General features: G+C 50.6%; 2 protein-coding genes and 1 non-coding gene across 3 annotated transcripts; 2 read left to right on the top strand and 1 right to left on the bottom strand.

Annotated features, from left to right (window-relative positions):
- The first annotated feature begins 1854 nt into the window (after positions 1 to 1854).
- LOC120641380 (GATA transcription factor 6-like) lies at positions 1855 to 3840 on the top strand. The gene is made up of 3 exons (XM_039917465.1): positions 1855 to 2105; positions 2309 to 2605; positions 2714 to 3840. Exons 1-3 carry the CDS (start codon positions 1926 to 1928, stop codon positions 3539 to 3541), a joined length of 1305 nt encoding a protein of 434 aa, XP_039773399.1. The 5' UTR covers positions 1855 to 1925; the 3' UTR covers positions 3542 to 3840.
- A 5692-nt stretch (positions 3841 to 9532) lies between these two features.
- Positions 9533 to 9604, top strand: TRNAP-CGG. Its single transcript has one exon. It is a non-coding gene; the product is annotated as a tRNA-Pro (tRNA).
- Positions 9605 to 10168: 564 nt separating this feature from the next.
- Positions 10169 to 16023, bottom strand: LOC120641381 (SH3 domain-containing protein 2-like). The gene is made up of 10 exons (XM_039917466.1): positions 15722 to 16023; positions 14558 to 14671; positions 14410 to 14479; positions 14140 to 14291; positions 13549 to 13650; positions 11426 to 11626; positions 11268 to 11330; positions 10979 to 11131; positions 10794 to 10868; positions 10169 to 10547 (listed from the first exon to the last, which is right to left on the bottom strand). Exons 1-10 carry the CDS (start codon positions 15773 to 15775, stop codon positions 10431 to 10433), a joined length of 1101 nt encoding a protein of 366 aa, XP_039773400.1. The 5' UTR covers positions 15776 to 16023; the 3' UTR covers positions 10169 to 10430.
- Between the last annotated feature and the right edge of the window lie 646 nt (positions 16024 to 16669).

Below are 16669 nucleotides of genomic sequence, written 5' to 3' on the forward strand. Positions count from 1 at the left end.
CCCGCGCGCGGTCGTGGCCCGTGCCGCGAGCAGGTTCCCTTACCGGTGGGAACCGGTCCGTTACCGGTCAAACCGGTCCGGACCGGTTCCGGCTTGGGCCGGTACCAAACCGGCCCAAATTCAAAATTTGAATTTGAATTCAAAAAAATGAAAAAATTCTTAAAAATTTCTAAAAATATCTCAAGGTGCGACGAATTTAATGGTGTCAAATTTTCTTAAAAATTCGTTCGTTTAACATATTTTTCGGGCATTTAAAGTTAAAATAAAAAAGAAAAGGAAAAAAATGAGACGACCCATTAAGGCCCACTTGGTAAACCGGTCAAACCGGCCGGTATACCGGTTGCACATGCGATTTTAAATTTGGATTTGAATTCAAACCGGCCGGTAAACCGGTCTAACCGGTCGGTAAACTGGTACAAACCGGTTAAACTGAGTTTTTTAAATTTAAATTTGAATTTGAACAGGTTCTACCGGTAACCGATGCAACCGGTCCGGTAAACCGGAACCGGAGCCCGGCGGTTACCGAAGACCGGTCGGTTAGTGAAACCCTGGCCGCGAGGCGGCGCCGGCGGGCCGCCCAGATTTTTCGACCGGGGGCATTCTAGTAACTTCGCGTGGCGGAAGGAAACTCCAGTCAATTTTGGCGATTCCACGTACACCCCGGCGGGTGGAGCCACGCGAGTGCCGCCGCGGCATCGCGTAGAGGAGGGGGAATCGTTTTGAATTCGTTCCGGAACACTCGTATAGATTAAAAAAAACAACGTGTTTTTAAATAAAGAATAAAACCGTGGATTGAACGTTTGTTATTCTGAAATTTTTTGCCAATACACATTCAGGAGTCCGGTATATTATCCCTTTCGTGCTGGTAGAAACACGGCATATTCTCGATAGTTCCTAGCGGTAGTAGTAGTAAAAACGACATGGGAAAGGCCAAAACGAATCGGCAGCAAAGACCCATAGTTTGCTTGTTCCTATCGATTTCTTCTAAACTCGAGTTTGCTTCGCAGGCGAGGAAATAATATATTCCGGCTTTCCGCGTCTATCACAAAGTGCACATGCTATTCCCGTGCTCCCCCGCGTAAACTTCCATCAGGCCGCCTGCCAGGCACCACAAGATGAACCCAAATAATATATGGCGCGCGAACAGTTTCCAAATCCAGCACGAACGCATTGATTCTCACCAGCATGGCGTGCATGCATGAGCCAAGATGCAATGCAATATCGCTTCCGTATCCTCCAAAACGTTATGCAGCCCATGAATTATGAATTCCGCCGTATCCAAAATCTTTTTGTTTTAAAAAACAAAATTGTTTTCTTTTTTCTTAGAGACGATCTTTATGAAACGATGAAACTGACACGACGCGGGCACGTCCTCAGCGTCTACCACCAGCAGACCCGAACGGGAATCGGAAGCCCATGCGGCCTGCGTGCGCGGCGGGGTCCAACCAAGTTCGAACGCTCTCTCCCCCCACCATCCAATCCAAACCCCCCCCCGTCGCGAGGCGCGGGCCGGCCCCGGGCCCACCGCGTGCCCTCCGGCCCGGGCGCGCGCCACCCCATCCGGCCGTCCGCTGGTTCAGCGCGCATCTCGACGCGCCGTTTCGCCTTTCTCTTTTTTGTAACAGCACATCTTTGGTTTGGCTCCATTTCTTTTCGAAAGTGGGAGGGCGCCGATACAAAAGTGGGGGCGCGTGGGCGTAGTAGTATCAGATAGCGAGGTGGCGGAAAAACAAAATAACCCGGAGAAATCCACAAGATATCGCGGCGGGGAAATTAAAGCGGAGGGGGAAAGCGCCAAAGGGGCAGAGAGGGGGAGGGCCGGAAGAGGCGAGGCCGGTGTGTAAATTGGCGAGACGGGAGGGGGCCGAGCGCGAAACCGGCGCGTCTCGCCCTTTGTTGAGCCCACGGACTTCGGCAGCCATTCAATGCTCCACCAAACGCTCCTCCCTTCCTCCTTTCCCCCCTCCAGCTCCGCCTCCTCCTCCTCGCCTTTCCTCCACGCCTCCGACGCCGCCACAGCGCCACCGGTTGGTTCCTCCCCCTCCCGCAGCGCCTTCCCGCGAGGCTCCGCCATGCCTTCCCTCGCGCACCGCCATGGCCCCCTGGTAAGGAAGGGTGCCGCCTGCGGATAGATAGATGGTTGATTGATTGAGGGGCGGAGGAAGAAGATTCTCGGGGTGTTTTTGTTTCTTTTTTTTTTTGTGGTAGAAGAGAGGGGAGAAACATTTCTTGAGCCGTGGTGCTTGGTTTCTGGTATCCGGAATTAGTGGTTTTGATGTGTGCGTGTTTTTCCGGCCCGGCGGTGAAGGATGATGGGAGGATGGACGCGCTGAAGAGTCATAATAGCTTCCCGCCGGAGGAGACGGCGGAGGACGCCGCGGCGGCGGCTGCCGGTGCGCTTGCGGAGAAAGACGGGTTCTCGGTTGAGGACCTGCTGGACCTTGAGGAGTTCGGCGAGCCTGACAAGGACGGTCCCGACAACGAAGAGGCGCCGCCGCCGCCGGCCGCCGCCGCGGCCGAGGTGAAGTCGAACGAGGACTCGCAGCCGTTGTCGGTCGTGACTTACGACCTCCCGCCGCCGCCACCGGAGATGGTTGACCTTCCGGTGAGTTTCCGGGAGGACCCTTGACCGCTTCGCTACTATTCTCGGAAAGACGGCGGCTATCTTGCAAAAGCTGATTAATTTATGCTTCCGTGCTGTGCGTTCCCGCAGGCGCATGACGTCGAGGAGTTGGAGTGGGTCTCCCGCATCATGGACGACTCGCTCTCCGAGCTGCCGCCGCAGCCGCAGCCTTCCGCCGCGCTGGTGGCGTCCATGGCGTTGCGGCCCCCGCTGACGCAGCAGCGGCGGGCGCCGCAGGCGCACGACGGCGCGTACCGTGCGCTGCCGGCGGCGCACGGCCCGCTGCGGACCCCGACCATCTGCGCGCTGTCCACGGAGGCTCTGGTGCCGGTCAAGGCGAAGCGCAGCAAGCGTACGCGGGGCCCGGGGTGGTCGCTCTCGGGCGCCTCGTTCTTGTCCGACTCGGCCTCGTCCTCGTCGACCACCACCACGTCCTCGTGCTCCTCGTCAGGTTCGTTCTCGTCGTTCCTCCTGGACTCGCCCCCGTTCGGCGGGCTGGAGCTGGGCGAGGGCTACTTCAACCACTTCCTGCCGGCGCCGCCGTCCAAGAAGTCCAAGCACGGCGGCGGCAAGGGCAGCAAGCACAAGCCCAAGAAGCGCGGGCGCAGGCCGAAGCACCTTCCCCCGAACCCCTCCGCCGCCGCCCAGCAGCCGGCGCCGGGCGACCGCCGCTGCAGCCACTGCGGCGTGCAGAAGACCCCGCAGTGGCGCGCGGGGCCCGAGGGCGCCAAGACGCTGTGCAATGCGTGCGGCGTCCGCTACAAGTCCGGGCGGCTGCTCCCGGAGTACCGTCCTGCTTGCAGCCCCACGTTCGTGAGCAGCATCCACTCCAACTCCCACCGCAAGGTGCTCGAGATGCGCCGCAAGAAAGAGGGCGGCATGGTCGCCACCGCTGCGCCGGCCGTCGCGTCGTTCTAGCTGCCCCTCCCCGGCAGCAACAAGGAGGCTTGGCCACCGAGCCGCAGCGGTGGCTGTACATTTTTTCCGGCCGGAATAGCCTTTGTACCGTACCTGGATTTCCCTCCCTTTTCCTCTTGCTAGTATCGTCGTCGTAGTCCCTTGGGTTAATTAGAGTTTAGGAGCTTTCGATTAGGTCTGGTTAGGTTTAGCTTTGGTTACGGTTAGGGTTCTACTGCGACAGCAGCAGCAGGCGCAGCACTAGCGCAGAACTTAAATTTCTAGCATTTCTAAAAAGGCAGCTTTTATTTCTTCCTTTCTCTGAGCTAGCTGTATAGCTTGTTTGATCCATGGACCATGGCATCGATCAATGGCGATTGGCTGGTCCTGTGGCAGTTGAAACGGAGAATCAGTGCACCCGGTGCTGGAAAGGAAGACGAGACGAACAATCGCCGGAGCAGCGAAGAGCGCAGCGTGACCCGTTGTGTGGGGGGCAGGTGCGTGTTGCGTGCACCCTTGGTTACATCACATGGTGTTGTCACCTGTAACGACATGATATGCTTAGGGCTTGTTTGGCTCCAGGACTTTTTCCAAAAGTCCCTATCATATCAAAAGGAATCTTATTATTTTATATTATTAAATAAAATCTGTTTATAAATGTTTTTTGACAGCTGATTGCTTTTTCGCGAGACGAATCTAATGAGCCTAATTAATTGATGATTGGCTACAGTGATGCTACAGTAACCATTCGCTAATCATAGATTAAGATACATCATTAGATTCGTCTCGCAGTTTAGTCCCAGGGTTCTGCAGTTAGTTTTATAATTAATATTTATTTAATACTTCTAAATACTAAAAAGTCCCTAGGACTTTTTTGAAGTCTCTCAATCTAAACACCCCTTTAGTTAGGAGGGCAGTAGAGTGGAGATAGCGAGGTGTGGAAGCAAGCATCAAGGCTGATGTTGCCATCTTGCTTGATCATAAGCGTGAGTTGTGAAGTGGGTCCCCCAAAAAAAAAGAGTTGTGAAGTGGGGATGGGTGGATGGACCGATGGAACAGGAACTCAGGGCTCCCTGGCCGTTTGATTCTGCCGGGTTAGGCGAAAACACCCTGCAGCTTTGTAGGCCGCCCGTAGTGGTTTCTTCTGACTCGCGGCACCTGAAACGAGCACTGAGGTCATCGGCTTTGCGCCAGGGGCCATCGGCTTCCGCGCTCACTGAGGTCTTTACTTCACACTGCATCACAGTAAGCTTTGAGGCTGTTGGGATGACAGAATGAATAGTGCTATAAACCGAGACAAGCGGTGGCAAGATCAGCCAAACAGGCTCAACGCTTTTGCTTTTGGCTCTGGATGGCGCCGGCACATCCCTGCCAAATCTGTGGGGTGGGCTGCTCCTCGCTGGCTCGTGCCTGCGGCCATATACTAGCACTGTCTACTACTGCCCCGAGTCCTTTGAAACGTCCACGGAGACGAGAGATTTTTTCCGCTGTGGGGGTAGTGGTGGTGGCACAGTCATCTGGGCGGACCCAGCGCCCAACATACTTCCAACGTAACCTGGACGGTAATGGCGAAGTGGCCGCGATTGGATTGGTGGGGGCACCTAGGAGGAGGTGGTCGTGGTGGTGGTGACCGCGACCGGGGCCTTTTCCCAATCGATTGCTGTGGGACTCGCCTTTGTGCCGGTGGCGATGAGCCGCCGAGCTCCACCACCACCACCATCCGGCTGCGGCCGCCCCGCACGCGCCGGCGCCCCGCTCCTCCACTTGGCCCGGCCGCCGCAGCCGCACGCTAATCCCGTGCCTTATCGTAAACGGCCACGCAATTCTGCCGCGCTCTGCTTTGTTCCGTTCTATCGGTTCCTGCCCACCCGGATTCTTTTCTCTTCTTCTTCTTCTTTTTTTTTCTTTCTTTTGCGTCATCCAGTTTTCGTGCCGGGCTGTTCCGGTTGGAACCCAACCCAGTCGCGGCGCGCCTCCTTTTGTTAATGCCTGAACGGAACGACTTCGGACTGTACGAGTGTGCTACGTGCGTGCGACAGGAGGCTGGAAATGAAATTGGAAGCACGAGCCTGAACATTTTGCCATGGAGCGTCGAGAAGCGTAGCCGGCCGGCCGACGAGTAGGTCGCCGAGTCGTGTATCTGGGGATGGTTGTTTTATGCCCGGGAATTTCGCGACGAGGAACCGGGGATGGGTCAAGCTGCTCATGCTCCAGCACCTGCACGCGGCTGCAGCGAACACACCGAATCCATCAGTCCGGCGGTGCTACTACCGGTAGCAAGATTTTTTTAGAAAAATCCTTTGCTCGTTCGCGCAGTAGAGTAGTAGGTCACGTGAGGCCACTGGGCCTTTGCGGCGTCGGCGCGACCGGTTGCCGGGCATTCAAAACCCTTGGCGCCCAAGGCGTTCCCTCCTTGCGAGGTACTCCTACTCTACGAACCGCAGGCGCAGCGGCGGGAGCAGGAGTAACATGGTACGGAGTCTACCGGTGGTGGTACGCTTTGATGGCGGCGACGGCGAGGCAGGCCAAGGCCAGTGCGTGTACCCGTGGAAAAATGAAGCCGCCCACTGGAGCAACGCATAAAGGTCAGTGGGGGTACGTGTATACCCAGTACGTTTTACGGTTTTACCTGTGCTGCTCCGGTTTTTATCCAAGCATTGAAGCATAGGATGATGCCTGGGCAAAGGGTAGCAAACGATCTGTGCGGTGTCGCCAGCTGAATTTCATTCCACTTAGTCTGTGTTTAGATCCATAAAAAGGGAAAAAAGTTACATTGGACATTGTATCACTTTTCATTTGTTTGTGGTAATTGTTGTCATACTATGACCTAACCAAGCTCAAAAGATTCGTCTCGTCATGTACATAAAAACTATGCAATTAGTTTTTTATTTATCTATATTTAATGCTACATGCACGAGTCAAAAAATTTGATGTGATAGATGAATAGTAAAGTTTGGAGAGAGAAATTTTGGAACTAAACGCAGCCAGTCTGTTAAAAATTGCACGATGTAATGGACAACACGCTATCAGTTCTACCTGCTTTGGCTTTGTTTCGGTTTTGACCTCCTGCCAATTCTCTTGTGCTGTAGAGTCTGCAGGCTCCAAATGTCCAGTTCCCAACTCCCATGGATAGCGGACACCTTCTTCCATTCGATCCTGATGGGGTCTGATTATCTGACAGCAACTCGTCCGAGAGGAACAAAAATAGGGGTGCCATCGGTCATGGGCCCATGAGTTTCCCTATCGTCCAAGGACGGCTAACACTAAGCATTTCGATTGCTTTTAGAAACGGCAGGCTGAGCTGCAATGTACAGCTACAGCCATCTTAAGCTTCGGGCGAGCACCGAGCAGCCGGGAAAGATTCGAATGGCTTTGCAGAGTTCCTGGGCTTTGTCTCTTTACACCGGTCAACTTGTGACTTCGTGAGGGAAAAAAAAGGAGTCTCTCTGCTCAAGTGAGGGGGAGGGAAAGACGCTGATGACTTCAGCGCTCTTTGCCCAAACATCTGCGTCGCGCTACATCTTGACCGGCTTCGTGACCGCAGTTTCGTTCGGTTGCAACTTGTGACAGGGAAACAGTAGTAAGATTTTATTTTTGTTGATAAACACCTGTCGATTTGCTCTCTCATCCCAACCATCAAAACTCTCGCACCGAACGAGCGAAATCGACAGTGCAGGGGAAAAGCAGCACCGGTCGAAAGGCCGATCCAAATACATCACGGTTGACACTTGACACAGCACAGCACAGGAGTGAAGAAAAAAAATCCCATCGGCCTGGCCGTAGCTTCTGAATTATTGGGCCTCCCGCGTGCCCCGGCGGGGTGAGCTGCAATGACTTTTAATTAGTTGTGGTAATGGTGGATCATAGCTTGGGGGTGGGGGTGAGCGAAAATTCGTACCACCTAGGATTTGAACTCGCGACCTCACGGAGGCGACCATACCTCAGCTCCTATAACCAACTAGACTAGAGGAGCTTTGGTTTTACAATTCAACTTGATCCATATATATAAGATTAGAACTTGGCCTCTTTGAAATCTGATCCACATATTATCTAAGCTGAATTTTGTGATCATTTACCACGCATACTCGTAATGGCTCAATCATACGGCCACCACGAGCGCTCGACCAGCAGCAGCTCCTCCCGGAAATGGCACGACACCGTAAGCGTCGAGGTGCTCCAACCACTGAACCAGCCACACAATTTCCGGATACAGCGCCTCCCAAACCGTAGTTCTAGTAGACATCTGGTTCCACACAGCGTGACATTTGCGGGGAGAGAGATGTTGGCGAACAAATGCCATGTGCTGCAACACGCCAACCCCAAGAAGTCAACAAAAGAAGAGGGTGCCCTGCGCCCTTCGCTGATTTCCAGCGTTAAGCCATCGAAACCGCAGTACAAGCCATGGGTGTAGTGGACAGTGGTAGTTCAGTAGTGCGGTCTACCGCTGCCTGCACTGCGCTCCTCTGGTTTTCCTCCCTGTCCGTTCGTCGCCGCAATTCATTCGGGCTGGTCAGGAAGTGGGTTCAGCTAACCCAACAGGTTCAGGGAGGTTAGGAGCAACAGAACTCGAAAGCGGGTAGCCGGCACGCACCCATCCGGACAGGGCTCGCCGTCCATGTGGGCGTCGGATTGGAATGATGGGTGCCATCCGAAAGCGCGGCAGCTGCTCATCACTCCCTGCAGGTGCAGGGCGCGCAATGATTAGAGGCCTAGGGCACTCGCACTCGCACGGTAACAGAGCGCACGGAGCGGCGCGCGCGGACGGCCGGCGAGGTATTTTTGGAGCGGCGCGCTGGCGTCTCTCGTCTCCGTGTTTTCTTTTCTCCTCTCCCCCTCCCCCCATCGCGCTCGCTGCATCTTTTGGTCTCACGATTCTCGCCCAAGCCAGTAGCCTCGCCTCTTTCCCTGAAAGAAATTCTCATCTATCACCTCGCCGCCGCGTTCGCTGTGTCTGTGTGTGATTGAGGAGACGCCCTGGCCGGCCTGCATCTCCCCTTTCCCTTTTGGTCCCGTGGCCCGTGCTGCTCGTCCTAGTCACCGCCGCGGACGCTGCTTTTGACCCGCCCTTTTCCACCCACGGACACACATCCTTTCACTGCTAACCAGGGGCCCCGCGTAGCCACTCTCCTCTCACTGTCACTGCAGATAACCCCGCGGTTCCGATCCAAGCATCCTTAAATCAATTCTTGAGTGTTTTGCTGCTAATGAATTGGACATCCTTAAATCAAGCATCCTTAGTTGATTCATGGCGGGTTGATTGAATTGGACATTCCTCGTCTTATCCGGCCAGCTCCGTGGCGTGGAGCCCTAGACCCTTGGCTGTTGCTGCCTACTGTGCCTCCCATTTGGCGACGTCCTGGGCTCCTGGCCAGGCCCAGGGGGGAGGGAGCTCGCTGACACTGACGGCGTGGTGGATGCACAGTCATACGCGAGCTCCGCCAGGGATGTCTGGATGAGTGCTGGTGACGTGTGGCTACCGGACGGGACGGGCCGTGGGCCGGCGCCGTCGCTGCCACTGCCGCTGCCAGCGACGCCCGGCTAGCCGCCAGGTTGCACCGACGGGCGAGGCGGCGGCTACCTCGCCCCCGCGGCGCGATCGGCGTCCAGGGTGGGGGGTCGATTGGCCGGGTCGCCGGCAGCCGCGATGCGTGGCACGACAAGTCGACAAGCCAACTGATTTAGGTTTACCCACCACGAGACGACGTGCCGGATCCCGGTAGGTCACCTACGCCGAGGTCACGCGGCGCGCCCCGTGCGTATGCCTGCAGCGCCACCGGAGCGCGGGGGTGGTTGCAGGCGTGATGTAATTCCGGTGATTTGCTGGAACTGAAAGCGAAGTTCTTCACTTGATTTCTCTCGCCTTAACTTTGTGGATGTTGACAATAGAGCTCACAACGCGTTCTGGAGGCTTCGCAGTCTCCTGTTTGTTTCAGAAAAAAAGAGGGCTTAGAAGAACAAATGTTCACAATAATTTTGAAATATAAGAGGTATATTATCCATCGCTATCAATACGGGTGTTTGGTCTAGTGGTATGATTCTCGCTTCGGTTGCGAGAGGTCGCGAGTTCGATTCTCGCAACGCCCCCGTTATTACATATTTTTTAAAGCTGCTTTAAAGCCCCACTTTTTTTTTTTTTGAGGCGTTGCTTAAAGCACAACTAGTTATGAGGTGGCATGCGGAGTGGCCCAAGGCCCAAATAGAGACGCCTTCGCATACGTTGCCCATATTACTCTGCAGACAGAGGGACACCGCACAGCCGCGACTGATTAGTGCAGTGGGCTGGGCTACCATATGTTTATCGCTCCGGAAAGTACAAAATCCGGTAGCTCACAATGTCTGGAATCCAGTGGAGTAGGGACCCAAGGTTTGGTACCCAACAAGAGCCGTTCGTGCTATCTAGGGCAACTTTGATTTCCCATGAACAAACCATGATTTCCACGCAACGCTGTCCGGGCGGTTGGTTGATTGATTCTTCCAGTTCCCACAATCAAACGGCACTCCTGCGGCAGTAGCTTTACAGTCTCATGCAACTTAAACGTTTTGCGCTTTACCTCGAGACTCGAGCAGAGAAATCGTGAGCGATTGTGCACTTGCTGTTACTTTTGATAAGAAACAAAAAGATGTTCATTTGCCGCTGTTAAAACAAAGTTATGAACATCAACTGTATCTATTTCACCATTTCAAATAACATGAAGATAACTAATGTCCATTGTCCAATCAGTCTCCCGAAATGTTTACATTCAGAATCTAGGTAGAAACTAAAAAAAACGGAAATCAAAATTTTGATCTATACACATGCCACACGGTAAGTACATCGCAGAAGCTAAGAGGCACATAAATAGAAGACAGCTACTGTTCCAGCATCCAACAATATAAAAATAAAAACCACGTAATTGACAGTTCAAGACTCCTAAAAGATGTGTGGAACTTTGCTTGCTAAAACACGTTCTCGCCTTTCAACATAAGCATGAGGGAACCATCCAGCTTTGCCCTTGCACTCGCCTTCTGCCCACCCATTGCTTGAGATCTGTTTGCACAAACAGCATCAGACAATTGGCAGCCTGAATGATCATACATGATTATCACAGCTGCTGGTGAAAACATAAGCATTTCACACAACCCACAGCTTTGAAAAAAAAGGCAATTGGTTCAGATGAAGTTAAAGACGACTAAATGATAGTGTGTTTATCTGCTAAGACTGCATTTAAAAAGAAGCAAAAATGGTGTTAACAACGTGGATGAAAGAAACGATGGTTGTGAAAGCGTATGTTACCTTTCGGACAATTACAATGTCACCAGCTGACAAGGTAAGCTCAAACTCACTTTCCGCTCTGAAGGAATCAAGGGCCTGTAACACAGAGAACAAATAGTCATATTCAGGAAGCATCTGAGATATCGTTAACAGCTTGTACATATGGACCGTTGGTGTGATAATTCTTTATTGAATGACTGCCATACCTCTCCTAGGAAGAAATCGACAGATTGGATTGTCTCATTAACAGAAGTGGATGCAAACACTCCATTAACTTCATCATAAGAAGGTGGTGGTGCCATATAATTTTCTGCAGCTGGGGTAGGAGGTGCTTCGATTTTTTGGCGCTCAGACACCATCTAACAATTAGAAAATAATTGTCAGTTTAACATATAGAAAATCCTGCGTGCTTTAGAGTTCACAGTAACCTTTCCAACATGGCAGACCAAGATGTAAATCTGCTTGAATAATAAAGCAGATACGTAGCATATATACCTCTTCTTCCAACTGGTCAAGTATCTCCAGAACTCTCTGATGGTAAGCTCTCTCAGCCTCAACCTTAAAAGTCAAAACAACAATGATTAGTAACCATAAAAATACAGCAACCTGAAGGATAAGAAAATGTTGCACCAAGGTGTGCCATTGATTATTACCAGTGCAATAAGGCGCTGTAATGTCAATCGTTGCTGCTGAGCCTCAACAGCTGACATTGCTGCAATAGCTTCCTTCCCTAATCCCACCATGCTTGATTTCAGTTCTTCAAGCTTGTACTCAGCAGCTTCCAACTTGGATATCATATCACCATTCCCAGGTGATTCCCTCACTCTGTTCTGCCGTTTAGATACTTCGACAACCTCAAAAGAGACAAAAAAAGGAGGGGGAAAATAAGAGAAATGGTACTGTTTTATGCTGTAGAGAAACAGAGACCTAGCACAAACTACAGATTGGTGCAACTGATTCATATGATCAAAGAATGTAATAGGATTCTATGTACAAGACCGTGGTGCAACATATGATTAACAGGACTGTGAGGTTAAAGGATTTGGCTTTGGCATTAGACAGTGGTAAATATTATAATGATACTTTTACATTGCTACTAACAAATCATAACTTGCAGTTCCGAACCGCTGAGGTTATATGTAAGGAACATGGCACCATTTATGCCATTTCAAGTGATTTTGGTGATCGAATGACAACACAACACTTGGACTAATATGATTGTTAAGATGACCATTCTCAGGCTTTTAGGTTCAAGTAATGACAAAGAGAAAGAAAAGATAGGCGTAGCAAGACCCGAAGGGCCGCCCCCAGCGCCCTGAAAGCTCTTCAGTCAGTAGCACCGGAAGAACCAACGCCAAGGGCATCGGTGCATCCGATGGTAGTCGGAAGAACCGACGCTATGGAATTCTGGTGCAGAAGGGAATCGAAGCCAAGTCAGCCTATAGGCACCGGTTGAACCGACGGGTCAAAAAGGGGCATCGGTGCATTGGGCGTCCTATGTTCCAGAGACGATGTCAAGAGCCCAGGAGAAGATTCTTCAGCACCGGTTCAACCGACGGTGCATCGGAGTATTGCGTCGGTGCAATGACGTTAGCGCCCAGAAGAAGATTCTTAAGCACCGGATGAACCGGTGATGCATCGGTACAGCATCGGTTCAACCGGTGATCACTGCGTCAGCTGTCAGGAGTTCAACGGCTACTTCGGGTTATGAGTGACCGGAAGAACCGACGCTACCGCAGCCAGAGGCATCGGTTCTTCCGGTGATACGCAGATTTTCAGCTGACCGTTGGAGCAACGGCTACAAGACTTGATGACCTATATATACGCCTCACCCCGGCCATTTGAAGATTGCTGGAGTTGCTGGACATCCCACACACACCCAAGAACATCTCCAAGCCATACAAAAGCATTAAGATCATATCCTTAGCCCTTAGCATACTTTGAGAGTGTTGTGTAAAGGTTAGCTCTTAGTGAGTGTGATTGCAAGGCCTTGAGCCTTTGTGCTGTGGTTCTCTAGTGAACCAAAACAAGAGCTTGGTGCGCCGGCACCTTGGAGCGTGAAGCTCGCCGGCAATGTCATCGACCCTCCGACTTGGTGTGGAGCGGCGACGACATCTTTGTGCGGGGGACGTGGAGACCCACATTCTTTGTGGAGAAGCTCCTTAGTGGAACCCGGGGCCAAGGTGACCGTGATTGTGTTCACGGAAGAGACTTGGTGGCCGAGTAGCAATACTCTTAGTGAGTGCTACAACAACGTGGATGTAGGTGTGCCTTTGTGGCTAACCGAACCACGGGATAAACACCCGCGTCAAGAGTTTGCTATCTCCTATCCCGCTCTTTAAGCTTCCGCATTTATTACTTGCAATCTTTGTGACTTTACTTTCATATAGTAGTTTCTTGTTAGGAAAAGCTATAGGGTGCATAACTCTTTTGGGATAGTGATTTTCACACTAGAACAACTTAGTTGCACATCTAGATAGCTTGTTTTAGTTTAAGTTTTGTGCAAACTAGTTGGAGCCATAGGTCAAAGTTTTTATTAGTGCCTAATTCACCCCCTCCCCCTCTTAGGCTAGAGCACCCGATTCCTTACATTATAGTATAGCATATGGACCATATAGCTCTTGCAGCTCCCTGATTGGCTGTTGCCATCAACTGAATAACTCTTTTAGGTAGCAACTCCAGACCCAAAGGTGTCCTCTTCCATAAACTCTAACCGTGAAGAACAAAGTTTCACCATTGCAGGGAACTAAGCTTATAAGTTAGCAAAGATATTCACCTGTGCTTCGGCTTCTTGCCTCATTCTGTCATATCTCTGAGCCAGATGTCTAGCATCCTCTAAGGGTGCACCCATTACCATTGCCCGCAGCGGCTCCGCCACCTAGAATTCCAATAAAAAATTGTAATTCAGTTTGCTAGAAATCTATCTACCATGTCTACATCAGTGCAAATATTAAGAAAAACCGTGCGACTATGCTTGAAATATAGCACAAATTATTAGAAACCAAATATCAGTAGATATTTACAAAAGTTCAACGTTTTTTGAACAGTTATCACGTGCCATATTTTTAGCAAACCAGTACCAGCACTGCTAGTCCACCCTTCCATTAAGTAGGGGGAGAATTCGTCAAAAACAAAGTAGGGGAGAGAAATAATTACAAAGGCCCATCAGATAGTCTGGTAATTAACATGCTATGATGAAGACAATTAAAGATTAATATGTTAGATATCAACAACTTGCAAAAAAAATAAAAAATCAGCCTATCAAGGAAAATCTAGTTTGAAGTCCCAAACAAAATAATTTCAATCTTGCAATTTCATTACGACTTAGTTCACAACGTAAAGCAAATACAGAGTTAGGAACAGAGACCTGTGTGCCAAATGCTTTCAACATGTTGCCACGCTCCTTTTCAATCAGTGAACGTGCCTTTCCGAAGTATGTAGCTGCTTTGGATAAAGTATCACCACTTGTACATGTGTTTTCAACACCATATTTCTGGCTGTCATCAGACAATTTATTCCCTAATATAGATTGCACAGCTTATCAGTTAAAATCAATTTTACTCAGACAACAATTTAACTGTACTACGTTTAGCATAAAAAACCTTCAGTCGGCTGATAGATAGTAGAAGCGAACTACCTATTTCAACTTGTTTGGATCCTGTGACAATATAGCCCTCCACGCCACGAACGATGTCCCTTTGAAAATGCTAGCAAAAGATGCCAATATTTTTATCAGGGAAAAAGGAAAATAAAAAAAGGAGATGATAAGTATGCCTTCATCATACTTTAGCCGCACGAGTCGATAAGTACAGCTTTTCCAATTTCTGATGCAGTTTAACCTCTGACTCATCTGTAAACGAGTTGTCTGAATTCCCATAGCCAAACTGCTTGAACACGCCCTGCAGTGATGTTGACAAAATAAAATTTCATCAATTCTAGCGAGTTAAAAAGATTTGATACACTTAAGATGGAGAATTGCACACTTGTTTGATGTAATCAAAACAGTAAGAAAAAATCAAAGAAAATGTTATATGTAGTATAAATAGGCGATCACTGAGCAGCTAATGATTGGTGATAATATGGGAAAAATATGCAAACAGGTTCCAGGTATGAATATCTAATTTGGACACTGTATATGTAATTTATGCGGCAAGTTTTGCAAATTACAAAAACAGGCATTTGCAGTCCAGTATCACTTTCAGATATTAGCTGAGAATCCGTAAATCAATTTACCAGCTGATCTTATCATACTTTTGAGGTAGGAACAGCATCTGCAAGACTACACATCAAATTCAAAGTTAGGCTTCTATACACCTAAAATCTACATATTCTAACAACTCAGATATCTCAACAAGAATCACGACCGAACTACGCCACCTGATTAATGCCAGCTTCTGTACCATATTGGCTTTTAAATTTCCATATTGTTTTTTTTATAAAAAAAACTTCATCTAAACACTTGTAGCCCTCTAAGCTCTAATATATTCACTTGGGCGTTCCTAAGCCAGCACAAGTCCAGATTTCGGTCAAGCATTTCAAGTCTGTTCAAGGCAAATGGAAAGCAACCGAGTGGCAATCACTGCAACGATGCATGGCGGACAACAGGGAAAATGTCAATACGGCTCTTTGTTTCGACAAGGAAACCAGAGGCGATACTTGCGATCAGAATAAGTCAACCAAGCCGATCGCATCGCAGCCTTCCGCCTCGAAACCGGATTCAGCGCCCACTTCACATGACCGGGAATCGTGCACACGGCTAGATCCTATGCAGGCGTCCAAGCTCCCACGAAGAAAACAGGGACCGAAACAGGCACAGGCTCCCCTTCAAGCGACACATGTCATCGGAAAATCAGCGTCCAAGGCGAACCCTGTTGCATCCTTTGCCGGTGCTCAGACGGGTCGCGATTAGGGGGAGGGTGGTCGGCGGGGCTCGGGAGCGCGTGACTGACCTGGCGGGCGACCTGCTCCTTGAGCCTGGAGGCCTGCTTCCACAGCGCCTCCATGCGCGCGGGGCGGGCGGCAGAGGTCGGGAGGAGACGGCGAACCGGTCCCGCGGAGGAGGCGACAAGGGACCTGGGTCCGGCGGCCTCCGGCCCCCACCCACCTCTGGTTTGGTTTCCTCCTCGATTCGCCCGCCTCGCCTGGGTTGCGTCGCCCGTCCGACTCTCCGGCGCTTTCGCGGTGGTTGGCTTCCCGCACGGCCCTTTCAGTTCAGAGGCCAGCCGGGCCGCTGCGGCGGAACCGCGTGCGTGTGCCCTCTCGGCTCGGTCGTCGACCGGAGGAATAATAAAAACGGCTCTTTTTTTTTGAGTAGTATAGAAACGGCTCTCTGGCTGCCAGGCCGGGCCCGCGGGGCGGTTTGCCCGTGGCTGCAGCGCAGGACGAGTCCGTGGCGTTGGTGCCTGCCGGTCACGCGGACGCGGCAGGCTCCATCCAACCGCCTACCGCCCCCGCTGTCGGCGCGCGTACGCCGAGAAAACAAACACTGCTGCCCCTCCCTCGATAAAACAAACACTGTTGCCCTGTACTCGTTTCTCCCAGATAAATCTATTGAAACACAATAACAGTCATTACTAGAAACTGCGCGCGGCATTGCCGCGCGGGCCGCTATGTTTGCCAGCGTGTAGCAATGTTAATTGTTAAGCCCATATATTTTGGTTAGTGCCCTGTATTGTTGGGTCATTTTTAATAAATTTTGGGCACAGCTAATGAGAGATATTGTGAGGCATTGTTTTTTTTTTGTCTTCTGATCCCTATTTTTTTCTAAATATGAGGAACGGAAATAAGACAAAGAAAATTATAAAAATGAATACATGATATATGTTAGCACGAGTTAAATAGCAATACAAGGTATATGGGATCTGCATGATATCTGCGTTCCTTTTTTAAAAAAAATT

The sequence above is a fragment of the Panicum virgatum genome, chromosome 7K (assembly GCF_016808335.1).
Source record: "Panicum virgatum strain AP13 chromosome 7K, P.virgatum_v5, whole genome shotgun sequence".
Classification (NCBI taxonomy): domain Eukaryota; kingdom Viridiplantae; phylum Streptophyta; class Magnoliopsida; order Poales; family Poaceae; genus Panicum; species Panicum virgatum.